The sequence below is a fragment of the Lissotriton helveticus genome, chromosome 11, assembly GCF_964261635.1.
Source record: "Lissotriton helveticus chromosome 11, aLisHel1.1, whole genome shotgun sequence".
In the NCBI taxonomy this organism is placed as follows: Eukaryota; Metazoa; Chordata; class Amphibia; order Caudata; family Salamandridae; genus Lissotriton; species Lissotriton helveticus.
The window spans coordinates 232,951,825-232,978,060 of NC_136072.1; the positions used below are offsets into that span (position 1 = coordinate 232,951,825).

Below are 26,236 nucleotides of genomic sequence, written 5' to 3' on the forward strand. Positions count from 1 at the left end.
TATTGATGGCGATTAGAGGGCTCAAGCAGTGAAAATAACACATATATGGACAGGTTCTCAGTAGGATTGTATAAGATTCTTGCTCGCAAGTCATTAGGACGCCACGTAGACGTATCTACTGTATTCAAAGACTCAAGAGTGGTAATACTGACCTTGCAGGAGGCCACCATTTCCTTCATAATGAAACAAGGTAAGGGCTCACCTACACTCCTCTTATTGGCCAGTTTTAATGCTTAGTACTAGTTATAAGGCCTTTATGAAAATCACTGAGTTTTTGACTTACTGGTACATCCGGAGCTGGCAGGACTCATTAAAGGGAGCACTACTGATAATACAAAAATGTAATACAACTTATTGACCTACCATAACAGAGAGGTGGTACAGGTATTCCTGGACACCAAGAAGTCTTTCAATAGGACAGAGTGTGGCTGCACATGAGAGTTGTAAAGAGGAAAATCGGCTTTGCAGAACCCCTATTAGGATGGATAATGCACGGGAACCACTCACTGGTGGCTAGTTAGAGTTAACAGCATTGGTCATAAATGGTAGGCATTTGCAGCTGTTCTAGAGAGTTATACCCATTATTTCTGTTGATGCTTGGAATTTTGCTGCACCCTTCAGAACATTAAATAAGAGAACCAGCACAATAGGTGATAAAAGCTGCATTTGTTTATCACTACAAAAAACTGCATAACAAACTCTAGTTGTAGGCCTACGAGCTTGTTTAAGGATATCCATACATTGTTGTGCTAGTTTTAAATGTCTGAGGTCTAGACTTCAGAAGCAGAATCTCTAGGTTGAGCTGTTTGGGACTGGGGTTTGAGTTCTTCCCTTGCTCTTGAGTTAATAGGTGTGGCCATAGAGGTAGTTACTCGTATGCCTATAGAGATAGATATATTATTTACAACAAGGGGTGGTGATGGACAGAGTCTCTGAATTAAGCAGAATACTCTCACCCAGTCAAGAGATCAGGGCTAGATCCAACACCGTTTTTCAGCTCATTGCACCATCCCAGTTTCAGAACCTGGCTGTATGCAAATTAGTCTGTCCCTGGCCCAGTGCATCATGGGAACAGGGCAGACCAGACTACAAAAGCCAATTCTTACACTGGGAAGGAAACAAGCTTCCGGGGACCGGTTTCTGGCATTTCAGCCGTCTTCGGCCCGGCTTGCTTGAATCCTGATGGTGCAATGAGCAAGGGACTCACATCTGAGTATACCCTTCCACGCTTAGGGTGGACAAAATTATTTACAACAAGGGGTGGTGATGGACAGAGTCTCTGAATTAAGCAGAATACTCTCACCCAGTCAAGAGATCAGGGCTAGATCCAACACCGTTTTTTAGCTCATTGCACCATCCCAGTTTCAGAACCTGGCTGTATGCAAATTAGTCTGTCCCTGGCCCAGTGCATCATGGGAACAGGGCAGACCAGACTACAAAAGCCAATTCTTACACTGGGAAGGAAACAAGCTTCCGGGGACCGGTTTCTGGCATTTCAGCCGTCTTCGGCCCGGCTTGCTTGAATCCTGATGGTGCAATGAGCAAGGGACTCACATCTGAGTATACCCTTCCACGCTTAGGGTGGACAAAATTATTTACAACAAGGGGTGGTGATGGACAGAGTCTCTGAATTAAGCAGAATACTCTCACCCAGTCAAGAGATCAGGGCTAGATCCAACACCGTTTTTTAGCTCATTGCACCATCCCAGTTTCAGAACCTGGCTGTATGCAAATTAGTCTGTCCCTGGCCCAGTGCATCATGGGAACAGGGCAGACCAGACTACAAAAGCCAATTCTTACACTGGGAAGGAAACAAGCTTCCGGGGACCGGTTTCTGGCATTTCAGCCATCTTCGGCCCGGCTTATAGAGATAGATAGTTACAGTAGGGTTGTGAACCATGGCTGCCATGCCATTGTTGGGACTATTAGGATTAGCGTCAGAGAGGTTTGTGTTAACTTCTGAACCACATATGGAATGAGTGAAAGAGGATGAAAACCGTAAGCAAATACTCCTGATCAATTCATCCATGGGTCATTGCCCTTGGATACTGGGCGAGGGAACCTGGATGCAAGGTTTTGGCATTGAGGTAAGTGGCAAATATGTTTATTTCCATGTCCCCCCACGTTTTTAAGTGAACAGTTAAGTAGTGTCTGATCGATTTCCCACTGGTGCATCTATTGAGGTGTTCAATGAGCGTATCTGCGAAGCTGTTGTCCACCCCAGGTAGATATTCTGCTAGAATTTGGATTTAGAAGTAAATTGCCCTGTGCCAGATTCTCTCTGAGAGGAGAAATAGCTTTAAGAAATGTGCCCCCCCGTTTTTTAACATAATGCATTGCAGTCATATTGTCTTTTCGAATCAGCACTATTTTGTTGTACAAGTTAATGCAAAAGGCTTTGAGATGGAGTTGAATTGCTAGCAACTCCAGACTGTGAATTGCTAGCAACTCCAGACGGTTGATATGCAGGTGTTTTTGAGATACTGTCCATAGATCACAAACTGTGAGATCTTGCATGTGTCCCCCCTCCCCCCCCTTGAAGGGATGAGTCTTTAGTAACGGTGGTTTCTGGAATTGGGGCTTTGTAGGGCAGGCCCTGCAACAAGTTTTCGCTGTTCCACCACTACAGAGTGCAATGATTTGCTAGTTCCACCAACACTAGATCTTGTAGACCCCCATTCACTTGAGACCATTGAAATTGCAGAGTACGTTGAAGGGGACGCATATGTAGACTATCATCTGGTGCTATGGCTTGGTATGAGGCCATCATTCCTAATAGACCCATCCCATTGTTTACTGTGAGGTGAACTTGTGGCTGTAGAGGTAATGTCTGGAGGAACTTTGTGACTCTTTCTGCACTGGGATATGCCTCGGCTGTCATTGAGTTGAGTGTTTCATCTAGAAAAGCCTTAATTTGCAGGGGTTGCAAGTGAGACTTTTATATGTTTAGTGTAAACCACAGTTTGTGTAGAAGGTTTATTGAAGGCACTGAAAATGGGTTGGATTTTTGATAAGCCAATCGTTTAGATATGGGAAAACATGTATTACTTGATAACTGCAAGGCGTTTTGTGAAAACCATGAAGCCATTGTGACCCCAATTGTTAGCACTTTGAATTGATAATGTTGTCTGTTTTGCTGAAAGAGTAGGTAACGTCTATGTGCTGGGTGAATGGGAATATGAAAATATGCATCCTTGATGACTTTTGCTGTCACAAAATCTCCTTGCTGTAACAGTGGTATTACTTCTTGTAGTGTAACCATGTGAAGGTGTTCCGAGGAAATGTACCAGTTTAATGGCCTTAGGTCTAAAATAGGTCTTAATGTTCTGACTTTTTTGGGGATGAGGAAATAAAGTATTTTGTTTTTTATCTAGCTTGTCCTGCAAGCATTCAAGAATGGGCTCTTTTTGCTTTTTTCTGTGGCCCTGTACTATCTTTTGTTAATTTGTGCATCTTTTTGTGGTGCCGACTGCTTGTGTGGAGGTTTGGATAACAAAGCTTTTGCGGCTGAACTATGTTTCAGCTCCAATATGGTTTTTGGTTCTGATGTATGTTTCTGTGGCTCTTAGACCTTTTTCGGATCTGAGGTATACTTATTTGGCGGATGAAGCGTGTTTTGGTGCCAAAACAAATTTTATTGCTTTGAAATTTTCAACGCTTGTCAAAGGCTTTCCAGGCACTGAGTACTTCTGCTTGTGTGCCTGTTATGGAGACCTCCATGGCCCAAAGGCAGTGGGGCTCCGAAAGCCGGTATGGGTGTTCTAGGATTTTGAGCAGCTTTCATCACGGTACTCATGTGCCCTTGTACTGAGTCGGGCTCGGAGTCCGAACTGCCTCCACTGCTAGCCAGCAGTATCTGTACATATGTTGGCTTCATCTGTGCTTCCGATTCTTCCTGTCCTTGACTGGGGGCGATTGGTCCCCGAAGATATCGGGAGCACCTTCTGTGTATCACTGCATGGTTATGTGGGCCCAACGATGCTCTCTATATTGCAGAAGTGTCTTTTTCTATCTATCTAAACGCTAAGCACGTTGTGTTGAGGAGATAAACATAGATTACAGACTTTATGTAAGTCTTGTATAGAATATTTAGCCTGGCAGTTAGGACAATAACTGAAGGGCATGTTTTCCATCCCTTGTGGATGTAGTCCTGTAGAATGGAGACGAAGAAGTCGAAGAACAGCGGGCCCGAGCCCAGGCAGGCGCTGTGAATATAGTGATATCACCAGTTTCTGTCTTCTGGAGCTGAGATTTATTGGTCCGGAGAGACTACTGAAAGCCTAAGAAGGCTTTGAAGTAGATTGAAGCTTCTGTCCCGGAGCTGCTATAACGGCGTCCAAACCCGATGGCAGTAAAAAACAATCTAACAAAGGAGCCGAGTAACAAGCGCTATACACACAGGAGGAGGGGTCACTATACCTAGTGACTTGAAGACTTCTTCAAAGAACATGACTTGTAATCCTCCGAGCACAACATTAGATGGCAGGCTAATACTATGCATATGTATCTATGGCCAACAAGTGCTACGATTAATTATACTCACCCGGTACCATTCTGCAAAGTCTGCAACTTGCCTGTTTCCCAGAGGCAGGAACAGGATTTAGTCCTGGTGACTACGAGGGTGTCAGTCAGTGCCTCATTAAGGGCCCGATGTAGGTAAAATAGATTTACCGATTTTTAATTACCGAATCATACCGATTCGGTAATTAAAAATCGGTAAATCTACGTTGCAAAATCTCTGTAGGGCATTGGTTTTGACCTCCACAGTGGGCTTTTTTAAGTCGAAAACCTTCCCTGCTATCTCATCAGTACAGCAAAGGACGTACACCTTTCTGTTGTTGGCACAGTGGGAGTACACAACCCAGTGTCAAGGTGAGTGTCCAACCCACTTGCATCTTGAAAAACACTGATAAAAATTAGCATCATTGTGAGAGCGTTTTTAAATAATAAAAAATAATGCTAGATTTAAATGTGTTTTATCTAGCATAACCAGACTTTTGGTAGCATGACTAGATCTAATCAGCCAGCATGGACATTCATTTTACAATGACAGAAAGAATGATGCTTTTAAATTAAATGAATGTGTTACCTATGTGCATGTTTGACTTTCCATTTCAGAAAATAAGTGAAACAGAATTAATTTCATGGTGCTGTTTACTTGTTGAGCTGAAATGATTTAATTTGTGTTCCTGAAGAAGGAAGTCATGCGCAGTACGTTTGTATTTTTGCAACATCTCAAGGTTCTTTACCCTAGTCTACTCTAAGCAGTTAAACAGTCTATTATTTTAATGTGTTGCACACGTCATGTTATTGCCTTCATTTTCTATGTAAGTGTTATTATATTTATGCTTGAAAGTAGGTGTTCCTATATGTATCTTATTTAATGAATCACAATATCTTAAGCTATTGTATATGAAGCTTTATCAGTACAGCTTAGCTCTCACCATGTCAAGTGTTTGGTTTTCACTGGTTGAACCCTATAAAATGTGTCCATTTTGGAATGTGTGCCAGACCTATCTTGCTTTATGAACTGTACAGACTCAGTTTGTTTTATGACTGCCGCATGGAAAAATGATCAATGCTTCCCCTACATTGATAGGTTACCGGATTGCCGATTATCGAAATGAGGTTTTAAGGGTAAGAATTGGGGTAAAACCTGGTTATATAAACAAATCTGTAAAATGTGCAATGATTGATAAGACGGGAAGATGCACCTGTTCCTTGGGCACCCAATGTGATCTGCTACATATTTTAATTGATTGTCAGAATTTCCAGGATTTACGAATTATGTTCTTAAAACCAATATTTAAGAAAAATGAGGTTAAAACAAGGGCCCAGGCTGTGACCCTGATGACTGAAATGATCCATCTAGATATTGCCGTTGCTATGGGGAAATTTATGCAAAGAGTGAAGGCATTTTTTTTATACCTTTTAATGAGGTTTAGCAAATAGTTTACCTGCATTTTAGGTAACAGTGGGTTTTTAGATTGAACATGTTTTTAGGATGTATTTATGTGTGTTTAATGAAATGTTCTTTTAGATGTATTTTAAAAAAAGTTTCTTTTTACTAAGATATGTATTGTTTGTGGCCCAATGGTCCGAATAAACATGAATTTACTACTACTACATGTTAGTCTGTCTATTGAGTTATACATAGACTTTTCTTGCCTTTAAAACTGAACAATCTCTATGCCATTCTGCTTGCTGATTTATACTCTAAGGCAGACTCCACGTTAGACTGCCTATTGATTTATAGCTAGACTTTACTTGACTTTTGAACTAAGCAGATTTAATTTTTGATAATCACATTTTATTAAGTTTTCATGAGCCAACAGAGAAGGCAAGAACAAAAAGAAACAAAAACATAAAAGTAAAACTTCAAGCTGATCAACCTATACCCAACCCCACCCTTCCCCAACCCCTGAGCAGATTTAGATTATGTGATTCACCAATCATTCCAATGTGTAAGACAGACTATAGAAGTCTCACCATTTACCCCAGATCTTAAAAAAACCTTTTGAGACACCTTCTAGCATCATAAATGGATTCCTCTAGTTTTGAGCAACAGTCCATCCCAGCATGCCACGGTTTCATTGTTGGAGGGGAAGTTTGTTTTAAGAACGGGCAATGTCTTTCTTGCTGATCAAAGTCACCATCAAAATTAAGGATATGTCTCCCCGGGGTCCCCTCAGACCTTCTAGTATCCCCAGCAGAACCACTTTAGGAGTCAATTGTATTGGGGTGGCCAGTACTGTTGAAAGGGTAGTGTCAATCTGGTAACAGTATGATGTGAGTCTAGGACACAGCCATGTCATAAAAAAACTGATTACAAGGATTGGCAGCAGGGACATCTGGGAGCTGGGAGCTGTGACAAGTTTGGCATGGCCCAATCTTTGAGGCGTCATAAAGGTGTGGTGGATATACAACAACTGGACAAATCTCAGTTGGGCTGACATCATCAGCTTCCTGGGGGCCATGCAGGCTTCCCTCCAATCCACCTCATGTAAGTCTCCAACCTAGTCCTCCCATCATGAATGCAGGAGGTCCAGGGATCCTGGGGTATTTTTTACCAGGGCTCGGTATAGTTGGGAGATTCCCTAATCACCTAGTCTCCCAAACATCAGCCGGTCTTTAAGGGGATTGAAGTCAGGGTGGTCTTGTAGTTCTGTAATGTAGGAGTCAAGAGCATGCCGTATCTGCAGATATCGATGAAACTGGATAGTAGATCGAGAACTACATTTGCAATTCTGTGAAGGAATACATGTGGGATCCACACCAGATGTTGGGTAGGGTGGAGATGCCTCTGAGGTTCCATCACTGCAACCCCTCGAGTCGAGCTAGTTGTTCCAGCCAGCGGCTACACCAGAAAGTTCACTTTAGTTACTTTTAGTAATGAAGAGGGGAGTAGGAGCCCATATAGGTAGTGCATCATCCAGTCTAGCCCTAGGCTGCTAAGCTCTTATTGATAGGATGAGTCGTTCCAGCCCCCAGTCAGCCAGTCATTTATGACCAGAATATGGGATTCCCATTAGTATAGCGAATGTCCACTGCTCCAATACTTTTCTCGTAAACAGGTTAGCGACAAATCTTCTGGGCTATATGGGGCAGATTCCCCTGCCAAAGAAAGGTGCGAAGTAAGATGCTGTTTCCGTGAACCAGTAATTAGGAATATGGACCAGGTAATTTTGCGGTATGTACAGGGACCGAGGGAGTATCATTTGTATTAGTGTGACTCTACCGAGGAGGCTCAGGGATAAAGAGCACCATGTGTTTAGGCTGTTTTTGGTGCTCTTGAAGAGGGGGTCAAGTTAAGGGCACAGGTTAGTTTCAGCATGGTTGCCACATGTATACTTATTTATCTGAAACTGAGTCGCCTAAGGGGAATGCCTGGGTTCCTGTTCACCGACGCTACATCGCTATGCAGGGCGAGAAGGAGGGACTTTGTTGTATTAAGATGCAAGCCTGAGGCCTCCTCGAATAAGCGAACAAGTTAGAGTGCTCGGGGGTCTGAGGTCGTCAGGTTCTCCAGGTAGAGAAGAACCTCATTGGCATATAGCGCGATTCTGTCCTCGGAGGAGTTAGGCCAGTGCCATCCTTTCAGCTTTGCATTACAGTGGACCAGCCATGCCAGGGGCTCGATGGCCAGTGCAAAAAGCAATGGGAAAAGGGGGCAACCCTGGCAGAAGCCCTGTTGAATCAGAAATCTGTCAGACAGTATCCCATTAACCGGGACCTGGGCCATGCATGGGGTTGAAATATAAGAGAGATCATCGCCCGAAGCAGTGGCCAAAGCCAATGCAATGCTGAACTGCCGCCAATAGTCCCAAATCTATAGTATTGAAGGACTTTAATATCTACATTAATTAACAATATAAGGTGATAGAATCTGTAGTCCAGCGAGGGCGGAGGGTTTTAGGAATAACAACTATAGTCGCTAAGTCCAAGTCTATTGGTAAGGACCGTTTGTTGATGGTTTTGATATTCAGTCGAAATAGGTGGGGGAGTCTAATTGGTCGTGAAAGGAGGAATAATATTCAAGAGATAAGCCGTCGGGCCAGGGGATTTCCCAGCGTTAAGGTCCTTGATGGCAGTATGGATTTCGTCATATGTAATCAGTTTGTCTAGTGCTGATGATTGGACCGCTGTCAGAAAAGTAAGCGGGATGTCATTGAGGGTGGATGCAGTCTATGTAAGGACATTGGCTGTGGGCATAGAGCCGACGGTAATCGGCTGTAAATGTTGCAGCATAATCTCGGGGCAGTCTGGATCACAAAGCAGGAGTCATCAGCCACAGCGGGCATGAAGTGGAATGCGATGTCCCGGGATACAAGTCTTTATAGAAGTGCCCCATTTTTGTCACTGTGTTCATAAATGCGTAGGGTGGTCACCCTCCAGCACTGGTGTGCATTGCTGAAAAGTAGGGGCCGGAGACCAGTTCTGTCTATATCTAATTGGCGGATGAGTAGCTCTGTGGGTCACCCTGGTCTTGTTATTAAAGATGCATATCTTTAGCTCAACAAAGTTACACTGCCTGTCTTTTTCTTTAAGTCTAAGAAAGCTTCTTACCCGGCCCCATATCATGGGCTTGCTAGCCTCTCATAGAGTGCCGGAGTCTCACACAGAGCCAGGATTGACATCAAAGTAAGATGCAAGTTCCTTGGCTCAGTGGTCTTTCAGTCCCTCATCAGACAGGAGCCAAACATTGAGGCACCACTTAGGTTGACCAGAGGGGCTTGGGCCCACCAGTCGAAGGACCTGTGGGTAATGGTCAGACACACCCCAAGGAAGCACTGATGCACCAACGGTAGCCGGAACATCGGTAGCCCAATGGAAAACATCATCAATCCGGGACATTTCACGTATGGAGGCCGACACATGCTAGTATGTTTTTGTTTGCTGATTCCAAGTCCTCCAGGCATCACAAAGGCCCAGAGAAATAATCCATCTAACAAGGGAGCAGGCTCTGGCTCATCTGTCCTCTGTGCCGGGGCCACGGACGTCTGAGAGTGGGTCTACCACTGCGTTGAAGTCACAACAAGAATTAGGGAGCCAGAGGGCAGGTCAGCTCCTACTTGGGTCAGGTCTCGAAGTGTCTGGGTTTGCATGTGTGGTGGGACATAAACGCTAAAGATAGTGTATTGCCTACCCTCTAATCCACTCGCCACCACCACGTATCTGCCCTGCGGGTCGTAAAATGTCTGCATTATTGTAAGGGGAAAGTTTTCGTGGATAAGGATCGCCGCACCTCAGGAGCGATGAATGAAGCCCACGTGGTAGACTTGGGTGTACCCTAACCTACCTAGGAAGGAGCATTTAGTACCCAGAAGGTGAGTGTCCTGTAGTAAGACTATGTCTGGGTGGTGTCGGCAGAGAAATTTGAGAACCTCCATGCGTTTTATAAAGTTCCAAAAGACCATTAACATTCCAGGAAAGATGGGTGTGTTGCATCATGGGCATGGCCAAAATGTGTCATGTGTAAAGGGTCAGAGAAAGGGCAAGTCAGGGCACCACTGACAATAGGCAGCAGTGAGAAGCAAGACATATAAGGAAAACAAAGAAGCAACAAAACATCAGGAGACAAGCAAAAATAACCAACAACATTACCTGCTAATCCCTCCCACCCCATACCTCCACCTTGTATGCATCTGTCACCCTAAAACAATCCCTAGTGAACAGGGAGTACATAGTGGGGCCTTCAAGGAAGTCAGAAATCTCCTCCTTTTAGACGAGTCAACAGAAGAATATAAACAGTAGGAGGCATCCTAGGTGAAGAATGGAATCTGAGCAACATGCAGAGACCTAAGTTCAAGATGACTGCATCACAGGTGCTTTGGCTCCATGGGTGCAGTTGTCCCCCAGCTTCTGAATATCACAGAGTGGTGGTGGTGGGGGGGGGGACACCTCATTCCTGGGGGAGGCTGCGATCGTGGGTAGTTGGAATCTGATGATGCTGAGGAACAAGGCCAGCCTCCTCCACCACCCCTGACCTGCTGCAACGGCGAGACCGAGAGAGGGCTGTATTCTTCTGTGAGGTGAATAAGGACCCCGCTTTTGTGCATCCGGCATGGTTGTGGCTGCGGAGCGTCCACTGCTTGGTAGCCCACTCCCAGGCCACCTCCGTGGTGTTGAATAAGTGAGTACGGGAGCTGTTCACCACTCTCAATCGGGCAGGGAAGAGAAAAATGTAGGGAACCGACATAGCTCACAGTTTTAGCTTCAGCGCATCAAAGGATTTACGATGTTGGGTCGCCTTTGTATAGTCGGGAAATTTCATGACCGTCGATAATTGAAATGAGAGCATTTCTTGGGCACAGGGCTCACATAATACCATGTTGCGGTCTCTATAGTTGGAAACATGAATGATCATTGGGCGTGAGGGGGCCCCAGGAGGGGGTCTCGGAGCCTGCTGCATTCCAAACCGTGGCGAAACGAAGACCTCTGCAATTTAGGAGTGTATCCAAGTCTTAACAAAGCTTGTTGAATCAGAGGTCTTAAAACTCTCAGGGAATCCCACCAGGTGAAGATTGTTCCTTCGAGAACGATTTTCAGCGTCTTCCGCTCTAGGTTCAAGGGTCTGGACCATGACCTGTAGGGCAAAGACTTTGATTTTAATGTCTGTTGAGTCGTCTTCTAGAGTTGATTCCGGATCTCGGACTCTTCCCGCCACGTTGCAGAGGTCCTGTCGCAAGAAGGCCACTTTCAAGATTCCAGTTTCCAGGGCCTCTTTAGATGCTTGGATGGCTTGAAGGATAAGAAGTACTGCCAGGAAGACCGGGTCAGATGCTGATGGCACTCCCCCCAGGAGCTTCTTGTGTTCGAGGGTAGTGGTAGCGAACTTCCAATCTTCGGTTGGTAGCTCGGGGTAGGTTGTTATCTTTCCCCATCTTCGTACCGGAATGGTGAGGCCGTGGGTTGGGCCACTAGGAGTGGAGCGCCACAGTAAGTGTCGGCGCGCTAGTAAGCAACAATGCCCGTGAGTATCCGCATAGGCCCGATTGTAGCAGGCAGCAGGCAGAGTAGGGCGCTGGATAAGTCCTCTCAGCCCACTTGCCCAAGAGATGAGGCACCACGAGCAGCTAAGGCAAAAGTTTGGAGCCAGATGGAGGCAGGCAAGGAGGTCCCGTACATGGCAGTGGCGCCCCGTCAGAGCAGCCAGTGGAGTCTCGACCACCGCCTGGCTGGTGAAGAGAAGCAAAGCGGCAATAGACAGAGAATGAGGCGTCCTCCAAATCACCAGGCAAAAGTCAAGGTGGCTAGGAGGCCGGGGGAATCCATGTTTTCAGAGTCTGGTGTTCGAGGGCCAGCAAATGTAGCCCCCGGGGTCCAACCCACAAAGGCTCCTTCCCCGCAGCTGGCACATCAACCATTAGCGCCCTCCCCCACCCCCGGCTCATCTGTTAAGACAAGTGAAAGTATGCAGGCCTCTGAGGGATCGAGCTGCCACACACGAGGCCCCGGGCCCGCACAGGAGGTCCCACCGTCCTCAGGAAGCTGCCAGTAGATGGGCCCAGATCTGCACTATATTTAGTGCACATCAGCAGCAGAGCAATGCGGCTCAACATGCCCGCAGCTGCCAGTAGGTATATTTAGTGCCAGAAAGGCGAACAGAAGTTTCAGGGGTCTGGGGCCCACAGGGGCCAACAGGAAAGCAACGCCACCCCCAGGACCGCAGTAGAGGAAGGAATTGTCCTCAGAGGCCCACGGTCGGTGGTGCAGCATGTTGCTGTCTCAAATGCGGTTGTTTGAGCCAACAAGGAGACAAGGCAGCGCTGCAGCCCTTTACTTGCAGCCCCACATGGCGGCCGCAGGTCCTACTCCAGTGTGGCTGAGTTGAGGCGTGGGTGCCCCCCCCCGTGGAGCATCAGTCCTATGCCGCAAGGTTTCACAGCAGGTGAGGGGGATGCAAGCAATCTCAGTGGACTGCACCGCACTACCTGGTGTTCCTCCCAGGGTCCATAAGCATGCGCCCAAAGGCATGGGTTGCCGCTACAGGGCTCACACCATATTGCGTGGGACATAGGCAGGTCAGTGACAGATGGGGGTACAGGGGGGCCAAGATGAGCAATCGTGTCATTCAAGGGAGGTAGCAAGGGGAGTTGAATGCCATCAGACAGACCCAGGGAGCCAGGATTGCAGAGGATACAGTAGGAGGTCTGAGGAGCACCCTTAGGGCATGCCCTCCATTTTGTCAGTCACTGACCTGAACTGAGTAGATTTAGGTAAGACCACTTACTGAACTATACGTTAGTTTAATTTCTTTGAAGGTGACCATATGATAACCTCTCACATTTGCATTATTAGATGCATTACTGATTTGAATAACTAATATTTGCCTTCTGTAGCGATTCTAAAATTTGAATGCACCTTTATTTCTTTTGCTTGAACAAGGGCCCTTGTCTTATGAAATGCACAAGGCCCCAGTCCTGTATCTCAACACTTATTAATTAAAAATGTTGACATCATCCTGCTGTGGAGAATGCTAGGCCTCATCACCACAGTCATCCCCAAAGGCCTGTTGGTTCTGATCACAGTCTGAACTGGAAAGTTATTGTAGCATTGTGGTACGGTTCCGAGATAAAAGCATGGTACTGTCTGAGTTAGAATGAACTGGGGCAGGGTGCATCAGTGAGGTGTGAAGAAGCAACCTCTGTTGAGGCCAAACTGTTTTCCGCTCTGAGTCGAAGAGGAAGATGGAATCAGGTAGCCCTCCAGCATCTGTACCTGTCGCGATGTCGCAGGGACCAGTGAGGATTTTTGTGTTGGAATGGAAGTCTACTCCAGTGTGGAACACAAGGTGGGTTCTGTAGGCACAGACAGTGCAGAGGGTGAACCCACCAGCGGTATCCCGACTGGAGGCCTTCAGGATCATTGGGGCTCGAAGATGCACCAGAGGGAGCAGGAAAGATGCAGAGTATTCACAACTTGGCCCCTCCAAAGGCACCAATTTTTTTTGCCATATTGCAAATAGAATCAGAAACTCAGGTTATATCCAAATCAGTAGTGGAAACGGCTCTTTGGTTGTGAACTGAGAGAGAGATTGTGAAGCACTGTGACATCCTCCCAACTCCGCATGTTGAAGGTGGCGGGATTGGGACGCATCTCGCTTATCCTTCAACCACTTCAATTTCATCATACCGGAAGACTTGGTCCACGCAGGAATGTACTCCAGAGTGGAAATTCCACACCCTTGAATTGGAGCAGGGAAGGGACTTCTGAAACTTATTTTGGTGTTCGCTGACATACAGCTTGGCTTCACCGTCCCTGATCATCTTCAGGTTCAGGAGGGTGGACTTCTCACAGCACTTTGAGCCATGAGTCGAGCCCAAACAACAGAGGCAGAGCTTGTGGCAATATGTCACAGACAGTTCCAACAAGACTTAAAATCTGCAGTTTTAGGAAGGGACATAACTCCCTTTCACACTGAAAAATAGGGTCTTGACAAAAAAACTCATCAACTGACAAGAAACAATTTGGGAGGGAGCCTCAGATTCACATATAAAGGCACAGAAAGAAAGGAATGGGCATCAGCACGCAGAGGATGGCGCTTAAATGTGGCCCCATTAGTCCCTTCCACAGTAAAACAAGGTATGTGCTAAGCCCCAGAACGCCACGTACCAGCACACACCAGCAATGCTGTTTAGATCTTCTGGATAGGGTCTAGAGCTTGGGGATACTCTAGAGAATCAGTGGTTAGAGTTATCCATTAGACATGAAAAATTATAGTTGAAACCTTTTTTCATGCAACAAAGAAATACATTCAGGTCAATATCAATAGAATACAGAAAATATAAATATGGATAGACTCAGATGGAAACAGAAAATATTTAAACACCACCAAACCTGTAGGCCATGGTTCTAAGTTATATGGAATGGGGTGGGGTGTTTCCCACAACTGATAAATATTATTTCCCTTGGGTGAGGCATTTAGTGGGAATGGTAAAAACCTACTATTGCAAATGTTCAACTTCCAAATGAGGAATATCACACAGAATCAAAATTTAGCACTGCAAATTCTATGGGTTTCCCCCCACTTTCCAGACCTTTTCACCATATACATTTCAGCAGGTTTCACCTGCCAGAATCTGTGAGGGGAAACTGTGAGGTTGGGACTACTATCCCACAATTTGTAATTCCAATCCCTGTACAAACTTATTTTTTCACAGAGATTGGAACTTGGTCCTGGACTCGTAATCATATTTGATGGTGTACGAAGCAGTAGTCAGATGCTCTGCTGGAGAATAACCTTGGTCTCTATTTCCCTTGCCTGGAGAGTGCTATCTATCTTGTTTTGAACACCATATTAGGAACAGCAGTGCTAAAAAATATTATATTCCAAGTTATCTTCATTTAACAAAGTTACAATGTCGGATGGATATTCGATAATTTGTAAAAGTTTAACAAATGCGTTGTAATGTATTTAGTGTCAACGCTTAGACAACTCCCTTTGATCTTTTAGCTTTGTCTGCTTGTCCACCCATAGAGTCCACTTTACTTCGATGCCCAACTTCCTCTCTCAGCCCAAGTACTCAGCTTTTTGGTCTGTAGAAGCACTTATAACTTCATGTAGGTGGAAACTACAATTTCAAATTTTGGAAAATTCTGACTTTTAGAATTAAAAAAATCAAAAGTATAAATATTGTGATGGCCAGGTATAATATTTACAAGAGTGGAGTTACAGCTAATTAGCACATGTTTAATTGAATATTACAGGAGCAAGACAAAAACCTAAGCTACATGTGCTAACAGTGACAGTTTCAAGAATGTGTTTAAGTGTGAACGTACACCCTAAGCCTAGATTTAAAAAGTCAAATTACGTTTTCAGAACACATTTTCACAATTTTTAAAACACTGCCCAGGAGTTAAAAAACTGAGCAGTTGTTTATTTAAAAGCTTTCTGCCACACAATAATAACAATTGTCAAATCTCTTCAAAGACACTTTATACTTACAGTATGGCCCGTAAAATCTAATCATGCCCCAGTATGTGATGAATCTGAATATGTTTCTTCGCCTGAAACATTAACTAAGGTCCACAAAATGGAATGCTCTTTGCGTATGTTAGCTTGAGGTTGGCCCAAGAGATAAATATTAATCTCATGGGAGATCTGCATTGCACAGTTTGAATACCACTGCTTTAGATGGTCACTCATGGATTTAGCCACCCAGGTGTGGAAGCCCAGGGGCTTTTTAAATATGCTCCTCCTTGTTGTACGATGGATCTCTTAATTCACCTCAACCAATTCATGGCAAAAGGTCATCAACACTTTATAAGTTCCACTTCTCTCTTCTCAAGAATGTTGACAATGGTTGTGTAGTTTAAAGCAGCATATTTATGTTTGGGCACAATTATTCTTATTTATATACAATAATTTCTGTAAATTCACTTGCTACTATGTAAGTGCCTATCTTGAAGTTCTGAAAAAGTTCTATGGACTAATGAACAGGGTTAAAAGGGAAGTGAGGTTCAGAAATGAGCGATGCCATGATTAACCCTGATCCGGGTTGTAATATGGGGATCGTGGTGTTTGTAATTCTTTTAATATCAATATAGGATGACATTTGAATAAAAGATTTGAAGGATTTATATCCACACTGTGTCAGCCAGTAATTTATTTGATTTAGAAATTGAGTAAGAGGGTTATTCAGCAGAGGCTAATAATGGGACAACCGCCATACGCCAATGGATGCCCCATCCTCCCTCCTCATAGATCCCCATTTGCATTTAGAGTTGGGAGGAACTGCTTAGTTGATGAAGAAGGAATCTCAGCCAGATCAGCAGTTAAAAACATTCTGTCAGCAGGCCAGTCGCCATATGACTGTCATCCTCCTCGCATCAGAAGTAGGGGTGGGCGGTAAACTCCGCTCCCCCGCCGAGTTTTGCCCATTCTGTGCTATGCCTGGAGTGCAGAGTTCCAGAAAAACTTTGCCAACCGCAGTGTGGCGGAGTTTTCATTGAGCGCAGCTCACCAACATTAAGTTGGTGAGAGCAAGAGACAAAATTGAGGTCTAGGATAAGTTGCGGCGTGATTTCTCAATGCATGACGGTCATGGCAGGTCACTACCATTGGCGCTGAGAAAGCTGCCACTCGTGTAGAAAATCTACTTGAGTGTCAGAAAGAAGCAGCCCCCTCTGGTGTGCCGCGTATTGCCGTTCCTGCTGATTTTACAGCTTCCAGTGCTAAAAATCAGCACTAGCAGCATGACGCAATGAAATTCTGCAGCTCGTAGAACTCCACGGATTCTCACAGAGTTTTTATGGAACTACAAGAATTCCACAGAGAGAAACTGGGTGAATTCCTTCACCCCCTAATCGGAAGTCATGTCCTTTTTAGAGTAGGGCTCCAGAGGCTTATTTTTTCTGCTCGGGATGTCCATGCAAACCACAGCAATCTGCAGCAGGAAACAATTCTGTCCCTCATGAAGGGAAAGAAAACTGAATTGCTCTATTTTTCAGAAACATTCTTGGTTTCAGGGTTTGGCTCTAAATAAAGGACTTTGTTTCTGTGAAACCGCTCCTGTTGTGTTGCAGGAAGCAATTTTAGCAAAATCTTGCCAAGCATGTTGCAGATGGATTGTCAGAAGTGGGATCTCCCTTACCCCAGCAGTCTGGTGGCCCACTCTACAAAAGCTAAGTGACTCCTTATTTATTTGAATGTACCACTCTTAACAACACCTTGTCATTCCAACTTAAAACTGATGGATTATGGGGGAGGCTAGGTATCTTATCGTTAAGGCAAAAGTCCTGTATCCCAAGATCTACTCTAAAATCATACTTCTTAAATTCCTAGGTGACTCTACGTTCTAGCTTTCATTTGACAATTGTAATTTACCTGTGCTAGTGATTCTAATTCATGCACAACAGTGCTGCTTCTCTAACAGCATATGTTCAGGGTTCTACACTTGCATATTTTCCTTACTAACAAACCTGCTTTTTCTCCATCACACTTGTGCTGTTGCTGAGTAAGCAGTCATGCAAATTGGCTGCATAGCTCAGTGTTGATACATTTTATCTGTACAACCTGTGGTACAGGTCATTAGATCCTCATTATTTTGACTCAGCCATTATTGTGTTTCTCAGGTTAATACAATTCCAACAATTAGGTTGGGTAATCATCACACTTCTTAAGTACAGGTCTACTAATCTCCAAGACTGTGATAACAAGTGCTATATAAAATCTCATTTTTATTTTGCTTTCCCTTGAAATACTTGACATATAGCCACTCATTTTTGTGACAATTCAAACTTAGCTCAAGTGCATTAGAGCACCTTACAACAAAAGCATACAACGCTACACATAGCCCCCTTTTTGTTAGGCACTGGAAGATTAAGTGATTTGTCCACAATCACAGGATGTTGAGCCCAGGCTGATATTCATACCTGGTTCCCCATGTAACAAAGTCAGCAGCTCTAGCCTCTAGGCCACATCACTTGCCATGTGCACCTCCTCTACCCATAACATTGATAGCCAACACTTACAGACAAGGAGAAATATGAGCTAGTGTGTAAGTTATCTTTGAAATCAAGAGAATCGAGACACAAAAACAAGTTGACGTTCTTGATGCAAGATTTATTTCGAAATGCGGGAAATATCTATTTGAAAACTGCTGACATTGCAGCTCTTAGTCACAATGTATTGTCTAGCACAAAGCGTTAAGAAATTTGGGCCTTTACATTTTTCTAGGACTTCAATTAAGTTCAAACTCTCCTTCTTGGAGCTCTCCAAATTACACATCTACAGGACCTCGAACAACCTTCCTGAGTTGCACCTAACACACTCAAGTGGCACTTTTAATAAATCAGGTAATTTATGCCAAGAACGGCCTATGCAGTCTTGTCTTTCTTCTACATTTTCTCCTTTTCCCACTTTTACAAAAGGAAGCATGACTCAATTCTCTACTTACCTGGCAGTGGTATGTTCCGCTGTACAAGGGGCCCCTGAATGGGCTGGTTCAAGTCTTTGTTCACTGCAATGAATGCTGTGAGTGAACAGATAACTCCCGACTGCAGGCTTGTCTCCAGAATTCTTTTCTTCACTTCTTTGTCATCACTATTGGTTCCTGTCTCCAAGTCACGAATCATATTCTTTGCTGCTAGACGGTGAATGGGGAGTCTAGGAAGAGAATAAAACTAGAATTATTGGTTCATTAAGGTTTTTTTTTCCTATTTAAATCTTTTTATGGATTTTTGTACTTAAAGCTCAAGGTACATTAAATAGTAGAGTGTGCAACAGCATCATATCACTTGTGCATCCCCTTCTAAAGTCCAAATATCCAACCAACTCAACTTTAGCTGATCCCAAGCCAATGAATCCCCTCAAGTATGCAAGAACCTATGGGAGGGTTTGAGTAGGGGCCAGGAGATCTATGACTTTGGTGAAGCATGAAGGAGGGCCCCCTGCCATCCCATCCTATGGCTGTACCCATCCCAGATCTCTCACCAGCTCCCAATGTGTGCCCCACTACCCCATCCCAGGAGTCCCATGATTCTAAAGCTGGCGACCACCTCCTGCCAATGTTCAGCTGTCTTCTTTCGAAGTCACCTATACTGGTTCATTAAGGTTAAACTAAAAATATGTCTACTTGCCTAAAGTAATATATTATGATAACCTCTTCATGGGTCAGTGATAATGCATTCTCCTTGCTCCATGTGGTTCATTCTTCCTCTTTAAGTATGGTTTTTGCTTCTATCATCTTACTTGCTGGTAGGTACTCGCTAAACGTTTGAAGACTGTGTAGAATGTAATGGGTGACAAGAGTATCCATGGAAGTGGTCTCCCCAATTGCATCCAACTGTTTTCTGATTTAATTACAAAATCCTTAGCTATTGCAGTTATCTAGTTAGTCTGTGGAACCAAAGACCAGGGGTAAAAAGACAAAGATGTTGTGCCACCAACCCTCCTGTGCCTGAGGTTCACAAGGATGGACTAGTATCACAATTGCCGCAGACCTGTCAGAGCCTGTGTAAAATACTTTTGATATATACAAATTAAATATCAGGAAAATGTTAGCACAGATAGATATCAGAAATGAAAACGGGAAAGTATATACCCTATATTATATTAAGTGCTAAAAAGGGCCTGCAGTTGAATTCTGACACTATGCGAAACGGATATTAATAATAGAAACCTGAAAAGAAAAAACAAATTTTGTAACAAAGGCTAATAAGGCCTTCTCCTTCAATTTCTGCTAATATGCCAGAAAGACATAAAATCGGATGTATGACGGTACAACGCGTACCGTCACAACGCGTGCTGTTACAACGCGTCCCTTACAACGCAAGTCGTTGCCACGACTTGCGTTGGGGGCGCGGATGTCGAATAGTATAATTTACTATTCTAACACCAGTCCCTGTGGACACTAGGGAAGGTGTTGAAATAGTAAATTTACTATTTTTAATCTTCTAGCGCCCTCCAGCGCAAGTCGTGGTAACGACTTGCGTTGTTACGGACGCGTCGTAACAGCACCGCGGGGAAACCTCCGCGTTGTAACGGATGTTTCCCCATAAAAGGATGTATGACGGTACAACGCGTACCGTCACAACGCGTGCTGTTACAACGCGTCCCTTACAACGCAAGTCGTTACCACGACTTGCGTTGGGGGCGCGGATGTCGAATAGTATAATTTACTATTCTAACACCAGTCCCCGTGGACACTAGGGAAGGTGTTGGAATAGTAAATTTACTATTTTTAATCTTCTAGCGCCCTCCAGCGCAAGTCGTAGTAACGACTTGCGTTGTTACGGACGCGTCGTAACAGCACCGCGGGGAAACCTCCGCGTTGTAACGGATGTTTCCCCATAAAAGGATGTATGACGGTACAACGCGTACCGTCACAACGCCTCATAATTTGTGAATGCACCCTTTGTAGAGTCGGTGTTAGTCCATAGGCAGGGCCCTAAGGTGACCGGCATAGCGTTACTTAGAAGTGAAAAGTCCTTGTGTGAGAATCTGAAACTTGGAGTTCTTATACACTATTTATCTTAGAAATGGGAGCATTTCTTGTACCTCCATTCCCAGACATCAGGTCAGGAGATTTCAAGGTGTACTTGTGTGAGGTAATGTGAAAATAATGCATGGACTGTACATGCGATTATCGGAGTGGCTGGCGTTCATATGCTATTGTTCAAATAATATTGCTGAATAAAGTCAACAACAAACATCAATTAAATGTATATTCACAATCTGTACACACAATTCAAAATACTCATGATCCAACAACAGTGTCAGATCATCATCAGATCAGAAAATTCTTTATTCGATTTTAAGAATTAATAAAAGCAGAAAAGCAGAAAATACAAAATATCAATTCATTAAATATATACATTTAAAAGTGCATTAAACTAAGCAATAAGCTATCAATTTATACTTTTTCTCTTTCTCAGTATGCTTTTTTAAAAAACAGACATGATTTCAACACAATACACATTGCTCAGTAATTGAAGAAATAAAAAGGCCGGACGGCATTGCCGCCATGTACCCTTCTTTAAAAATGAAATAATCCATCTGGCCCGTTCATTTACATAGAATTTACAGAAAAGAGTCACGTGCATAGTCGTTTGATTTGATAAATTATCGCACGGACAAAGACAAAGCTGTCTGGACCAGTCATTAACTGTTGGAAATGAAACCAGATGATGAAAACAATCGAACCTAGTCAAGATGTATCTATCGTAACCTCTTTGACACCATACTAAATAAGGTTGAATGGAGCTACAGACCAGGGTAAGTTGATGCTGGGTCATTGTTTTTTGTTAAACTCCAACCCCATTCTTACAATCTCGAAGTGGTTCAGACACACAGCTTTAAGGTCTTTTCTAGATATTGAATGTAAGGAATCAGGGTTAACATAAAACTCACGTCTCCCAAAATCGTTAGATAATTTCCTGATGTAATGTAGCCAAGGAATTCTTCTAGCCTGGTCCAGGCCCATAGAGTCTCTAATAATATCTCGGTTTAACCCAAGATTGGGTCTGGTCCAGGCTCTATGCCAAAGTAGCATAGGTTGCATTTTAATCACATCGGTAATGTGATGGATCCCTAGTTCACTGTGACAATTAAAAACAGCTGCACTCTGAGGAAGAGCTAGTATTAATCTAAGAAAAGCATTTTCTACCACCTGAATTGGTGTAACATCATAAAACCCCCAGACCACTGCCCCGTATGTAGTAATGCTTATACACTTGGCCTGGTAGATTTTCAATAGATCTCCGGCGGCCTTCTACACTTTTTCTTAAATAACATCACGGCCGCTGTCGACCTTTTTTAATAAAAGATCCCTACTCTTTACGGCAGCGCTCCAAGAACCAGTATCCTCTAGCAAAATGCCAAGGTAGGAGAACATATTAGTTGGTTTAATATTATCGGTCCCAGCTACAAGTGTACAACGTTTGTTCCTGCCCTTACCACAAGACATAACAAAGGTTTTCTTCACGTTGAGCCTCAGTCTCCTATTGCCCATGAAGTCAATGTAAGTAGTAAGGGCCCTCTGAAGGCCAAGCTGGTTTCTGGCAATTAAAACCGCGTCATCCGCGTAAAGAAGGGAGACAATCTGCTTGTTGTTGACTTGCGGGGAATCACTCATGCTGGCCACCAGTTCCTCCTCCAAAGCATTGGTATATAATGAGAAGAAGAACGGGGCCAATACGCAGCCTTGTCTCACTCCCTTCTCCACGCAGAAGGACCTGGTACACTCCCCTTTTAGAACATACCTCACCTTAGCTGAAGCCCCCGCGTATAGCTGTCTCAGAAATAATACCAGAGACTGGTCAACCTTAAGCCCTTCTATGATCTGCCAAAGCCGACTATGATTGACACAGTCAAAGGCGTCGGTAAGATCTACAAATACCGCAAATAATTTTCCCGGCTTAGCCTGGGTATATTTCCCATGTAAAATTGAAAAGTTTAAAACCTGCTCAACAGTACTCCTTCCCTCCCTAAACCCATTTTGTACGGGGCTTAAGATGTTATTATCTTCAGTCCACTCTTGCAGTCTATTCAAGATGACACTTCCTGCAATTTTCATAAATGAATCGAGGAGGGATATGGGTATGTAACAAGCAGGATTTTCCCGGTCCCCTTTTTAAAAAATAGGTATTATTATGGACTCTGACCAGGATTTAATAAAACCTTAGCACAGCTGGCCTCGAGGACTCGAGTTAGAAGTGGGGACCAAAGCTCAGCCGTGAATTTATACAAATCAATCGGAGTCCCATTGGGTCCCGGGGTCTTTCCGCATTTACTCTCTTTTATTGCCACCATTACTTCATCATGTGTAAAATGAATGTTTATCGGTGAAAAGTGAACACACTCGCCCAGTAGTGTTGCCTCATTGGGTTCTGAAGTATTATTGTCCCCGTTACCATAAACCAAAGAAAAATAATCGACCCAGGAATTTTCACCAATTGCCACTTCAATCCTAGCTCCCTCGTTATTCATAAAGAACGGGGCCTTTACTGCCTGCCACAAAAGTGAGCAATCCCTGCTAAGAGATGCTTCATAGAGGTTGTTCCAGGCCTGATCTTTTATTTCTTTCAAAGAACCAGGTAAGGCAGCTGCAGCACTATTAGAAGATGTACAATTTGAGGAAAGACATACCCTCCCTCACTCACTAAAATAGAGAAGCAACATACCCTGCCCATCAATGAAATCAACGGGAGAAAACTGGAACTAATATCAGATCAGATTGGATCAGAAAATGCTTTATTCGATTTTAAGAATTAATAAAATCATAAAAGCAGAAAATACAAAATATCAATTCATTAAATATATACATTTAAAAGTGCATTAAACTAAGCAGGAACGAATATCACAATTGTTCTGGAATGTGTACGAGATGGAGACTGTAGATGAATTCTTTAACATTGTCGTTAGCAAACAGTTTCTTGAGGCCACATCTTGCAGCTCCTGAAGAGTATTTGTGGTATATTCTGTTCAGTTCCAGTCACATTAAAAAGGAATGAACTCACTTCTGCTCGTGTTTTTTCTGGTATTGAGCATCAGAGCCGGAAAACTCCAGAAGGACCACAAACCAAAATTAAGACGATACTAGAAAAAAAGCCTAATTAAATCTCATTGATGAAGCAATTTTACATTACATGAAAGCAAATTGATTTTGAAAATAACTAAAATAGTAAGAGGTATACTGGGGGACAATCTGGCACAAGACTACATAGTAACAATCTGAAGACAATCTCTTGGGGCAGACCCCTGTAACTCTAGGCCAATCCAGAAGTACTCATACAATGAGGCAGATAGGCTGCTATAATCCGTGTTTTTCCTAAATACTACTATGTTAAATGTATAGGGTACTCTTAGACAGAACATGAGCAATATTTCATGGCAGTTGAATGTGAGAAAACTCCAAAGCTGTGGAATGTAGGTTTATATTTGAACTTAAGGCTCCCTCAGGCTAGCCTCAGCTTCTGCCACTCAAAAAGCTCAAGCTGCTCCAAATAGCATCCCATAGTACAGGAGCAGAAAGGGAGACTGGGTATTTACTGCGGGTCCTCGGGATATCAATTTCCAAAGCAAAATATGCAAAGGACACTGAAAAGCCCTCTGTGTACTAAAAGGAAGTCAAAGGTTTAGGTTCAATTTCTTCGTTTTGGCATCAATGTGACAGTGAAGCATTCAGAGTTGTCTACCACCAACAAATCTGAACTGTGAGTATGAACAAGTCTATCCGTAAATGGACAATGGTCTATTCAGGGTCAAATCCTTATTTAAAACCATAAAGAGATTCCAACCAGTCTTAAATACTCTCAACAGCACCTGCATTTCTATTTTGATGTCAAAATACAGTAAATATTGAATACTGCTATGTTTCATAGAAAGGAGTCAATGTACCAGTGCAGTCATCTCTACTTTTGCTAGCGCGGGGACAGTTAAACAATTATTAACGTCTAGTATTGGTGCTGTTTAGCGCACACATATAGCTATAAATGAATGATGGGCTGATCAAAGACTCCAATATGGCTCACTTACACATACGACTGTGCACTCCCCTGCACCAGGCACAATTTTACTGATTATTGTTCCTTACGAAGACGTCCTATAAATGCCACTTTCTTCCTTTAAAGTTAGGGAGGAATAGGAGGTTAGGGAGGAATGAGTGAGGGTCTTTGACTGCTGGATGTTGACTGGAGCAGTGTTTTGAACCAGGTCTTGGTAGAGTACATCAGTACTGTAGCAACACAAACACACTTCACACAAGGCCATTCTGGACTAAGAAGCCACTCAGATCATAAAAGAGAGGAAAAAAGTCATGCTTGGCTCAACAGGGACTTAATGAGCTCTGTTGGTGTTGATTGTGGAAAATACATCACTAGTCACAAAGGCCAGCTACAATTGATTTATTATGGAGAAGCCAAAGCAGCCACAACCACCATTGAGTCTTGGTAGTGGAAAGTACATCACTAGCCACTAAGACCAGGTGCAATTGATTTATTATAGGCACGCCGAAGTAGCCGAAACAACCTTCATGAGTTTCAGTAGTGATGAAATCACAGAAGTCAGGGCGATTGCCATCCTCAGCCTGACCAATTCATCAAAGGCAGTTAAAGAAGTTAAGACAATGTTGACATCATTGGTTCAGCTGGTCAACATTTTGCCAGCCATACAAGAAGCATGAGAGGCCCTAGAATGCAATATAAACTTGATGGTACTTGACCTGGGACTGCTGTGTGCGTATTCAAAAATTCTGGAAGAAGGTGAATGAAAACCAGCTGACAATGCTACGACTTGAAATGGAGGGAATGCATGCACTGGTGACAGACATCTCATAAATAATCAGATACCAGGAATACTATGCCAAAGAGGAGGTCAGAAGTTCACAGTAAAACCATGAGCATGATGGCCTGCCTGAAAAGACCAAAGGTCATAGAAGACTGGTTCTGCAAAAAAGACCTCCTGTGACAGCAGAGCTTACTACTGCTAAACTACAGCAATCGTGACCTGCTCGTGCAAAGAGAGAAACAACACAGTCCCATCATTGTTGAAAACAGCAATGTGCTCTTGTGTGTCTTCTAAAATGTGGCAGCACAACATCAACAAGGTCTCTATCAATAAGTTGAACTAAATTGTTGTAAGCTAGGACTCAAATACATAACATAACATGTGTATTTGTAAAGCGCATGTTCACACATAGGTCTCTTGGCGCTGAATAACAGATGTTTATTGTTACCCAACTCAATGGTACTCATTGTATTATCAACCTCAGATGGATGAGAGGCTGAGTGGACCCACCGGGATTTGAACCTGTGACCATGAGGTCAAACACAGGCCCCTGCAGTGGATGCATTAGTCTACCAAGCCACCAGACCTGGTGGTTACTCTTTCCACTAAATTTAAATTCCTTGCCATGCCTCACTTCTTCTCAAGTTCCTGGGAGGCATGAGGCTGGGGAGAGAATTGTTCTGCGTCAAACAGAAAACACTCTGCACTGGATAACAGAGGGTACAGCACTCATGAGGTATAGATGCAGACCTAATCAAGAGCTGGGTCTTTTTAGGAAGAGAACTCTATTTGAAAGGTAATCTGCTGCGTCTCCAAAGCGAGCTCATGGTCTACAAAAACAAACTGACATCCGCTGTGTCCAATGCAGAAATAGGCTCAGAGGACTCTGAGCAGAGTGAGAGCAAACCACCAAATATCCCTCCGTGAACTGCAGATGACCATGTCTGAAACAGGAGAGGAGCTGAATTGATGTGAAATATTTAAATTTCTTTGGTACACATCTTC

At 43.7% G+C, this 26,236-nt stretch overlaps 1 protein-coding gene across 2 annotated transcripts in view; it reads right to left on the reverse strand.

Annotated features, from left to right (window-relative positions):
• LOC144792790 (von Willebrand factor A domain-containing protein 5A-like) overlaps positions 1 to 26,236 on the reverse strand; it is a 305,281-nt gene that overhangs the window by 146,190 nt on the left and 132,855 nt on the right. For both annotated transcript variants that reach the window (XM_078667987.1, XM_078667986.1), the window contains exon 14: positions 18,402 to 18,610. In XM_078667987.1, the coding sequence (XP_078524113.1) occupies positions 18,402 to 18,610 (209 nt within the window). The remainder of the gene's footprint in view (positions 1 to 18,401; positions 18,611 to 26,236) is intronic.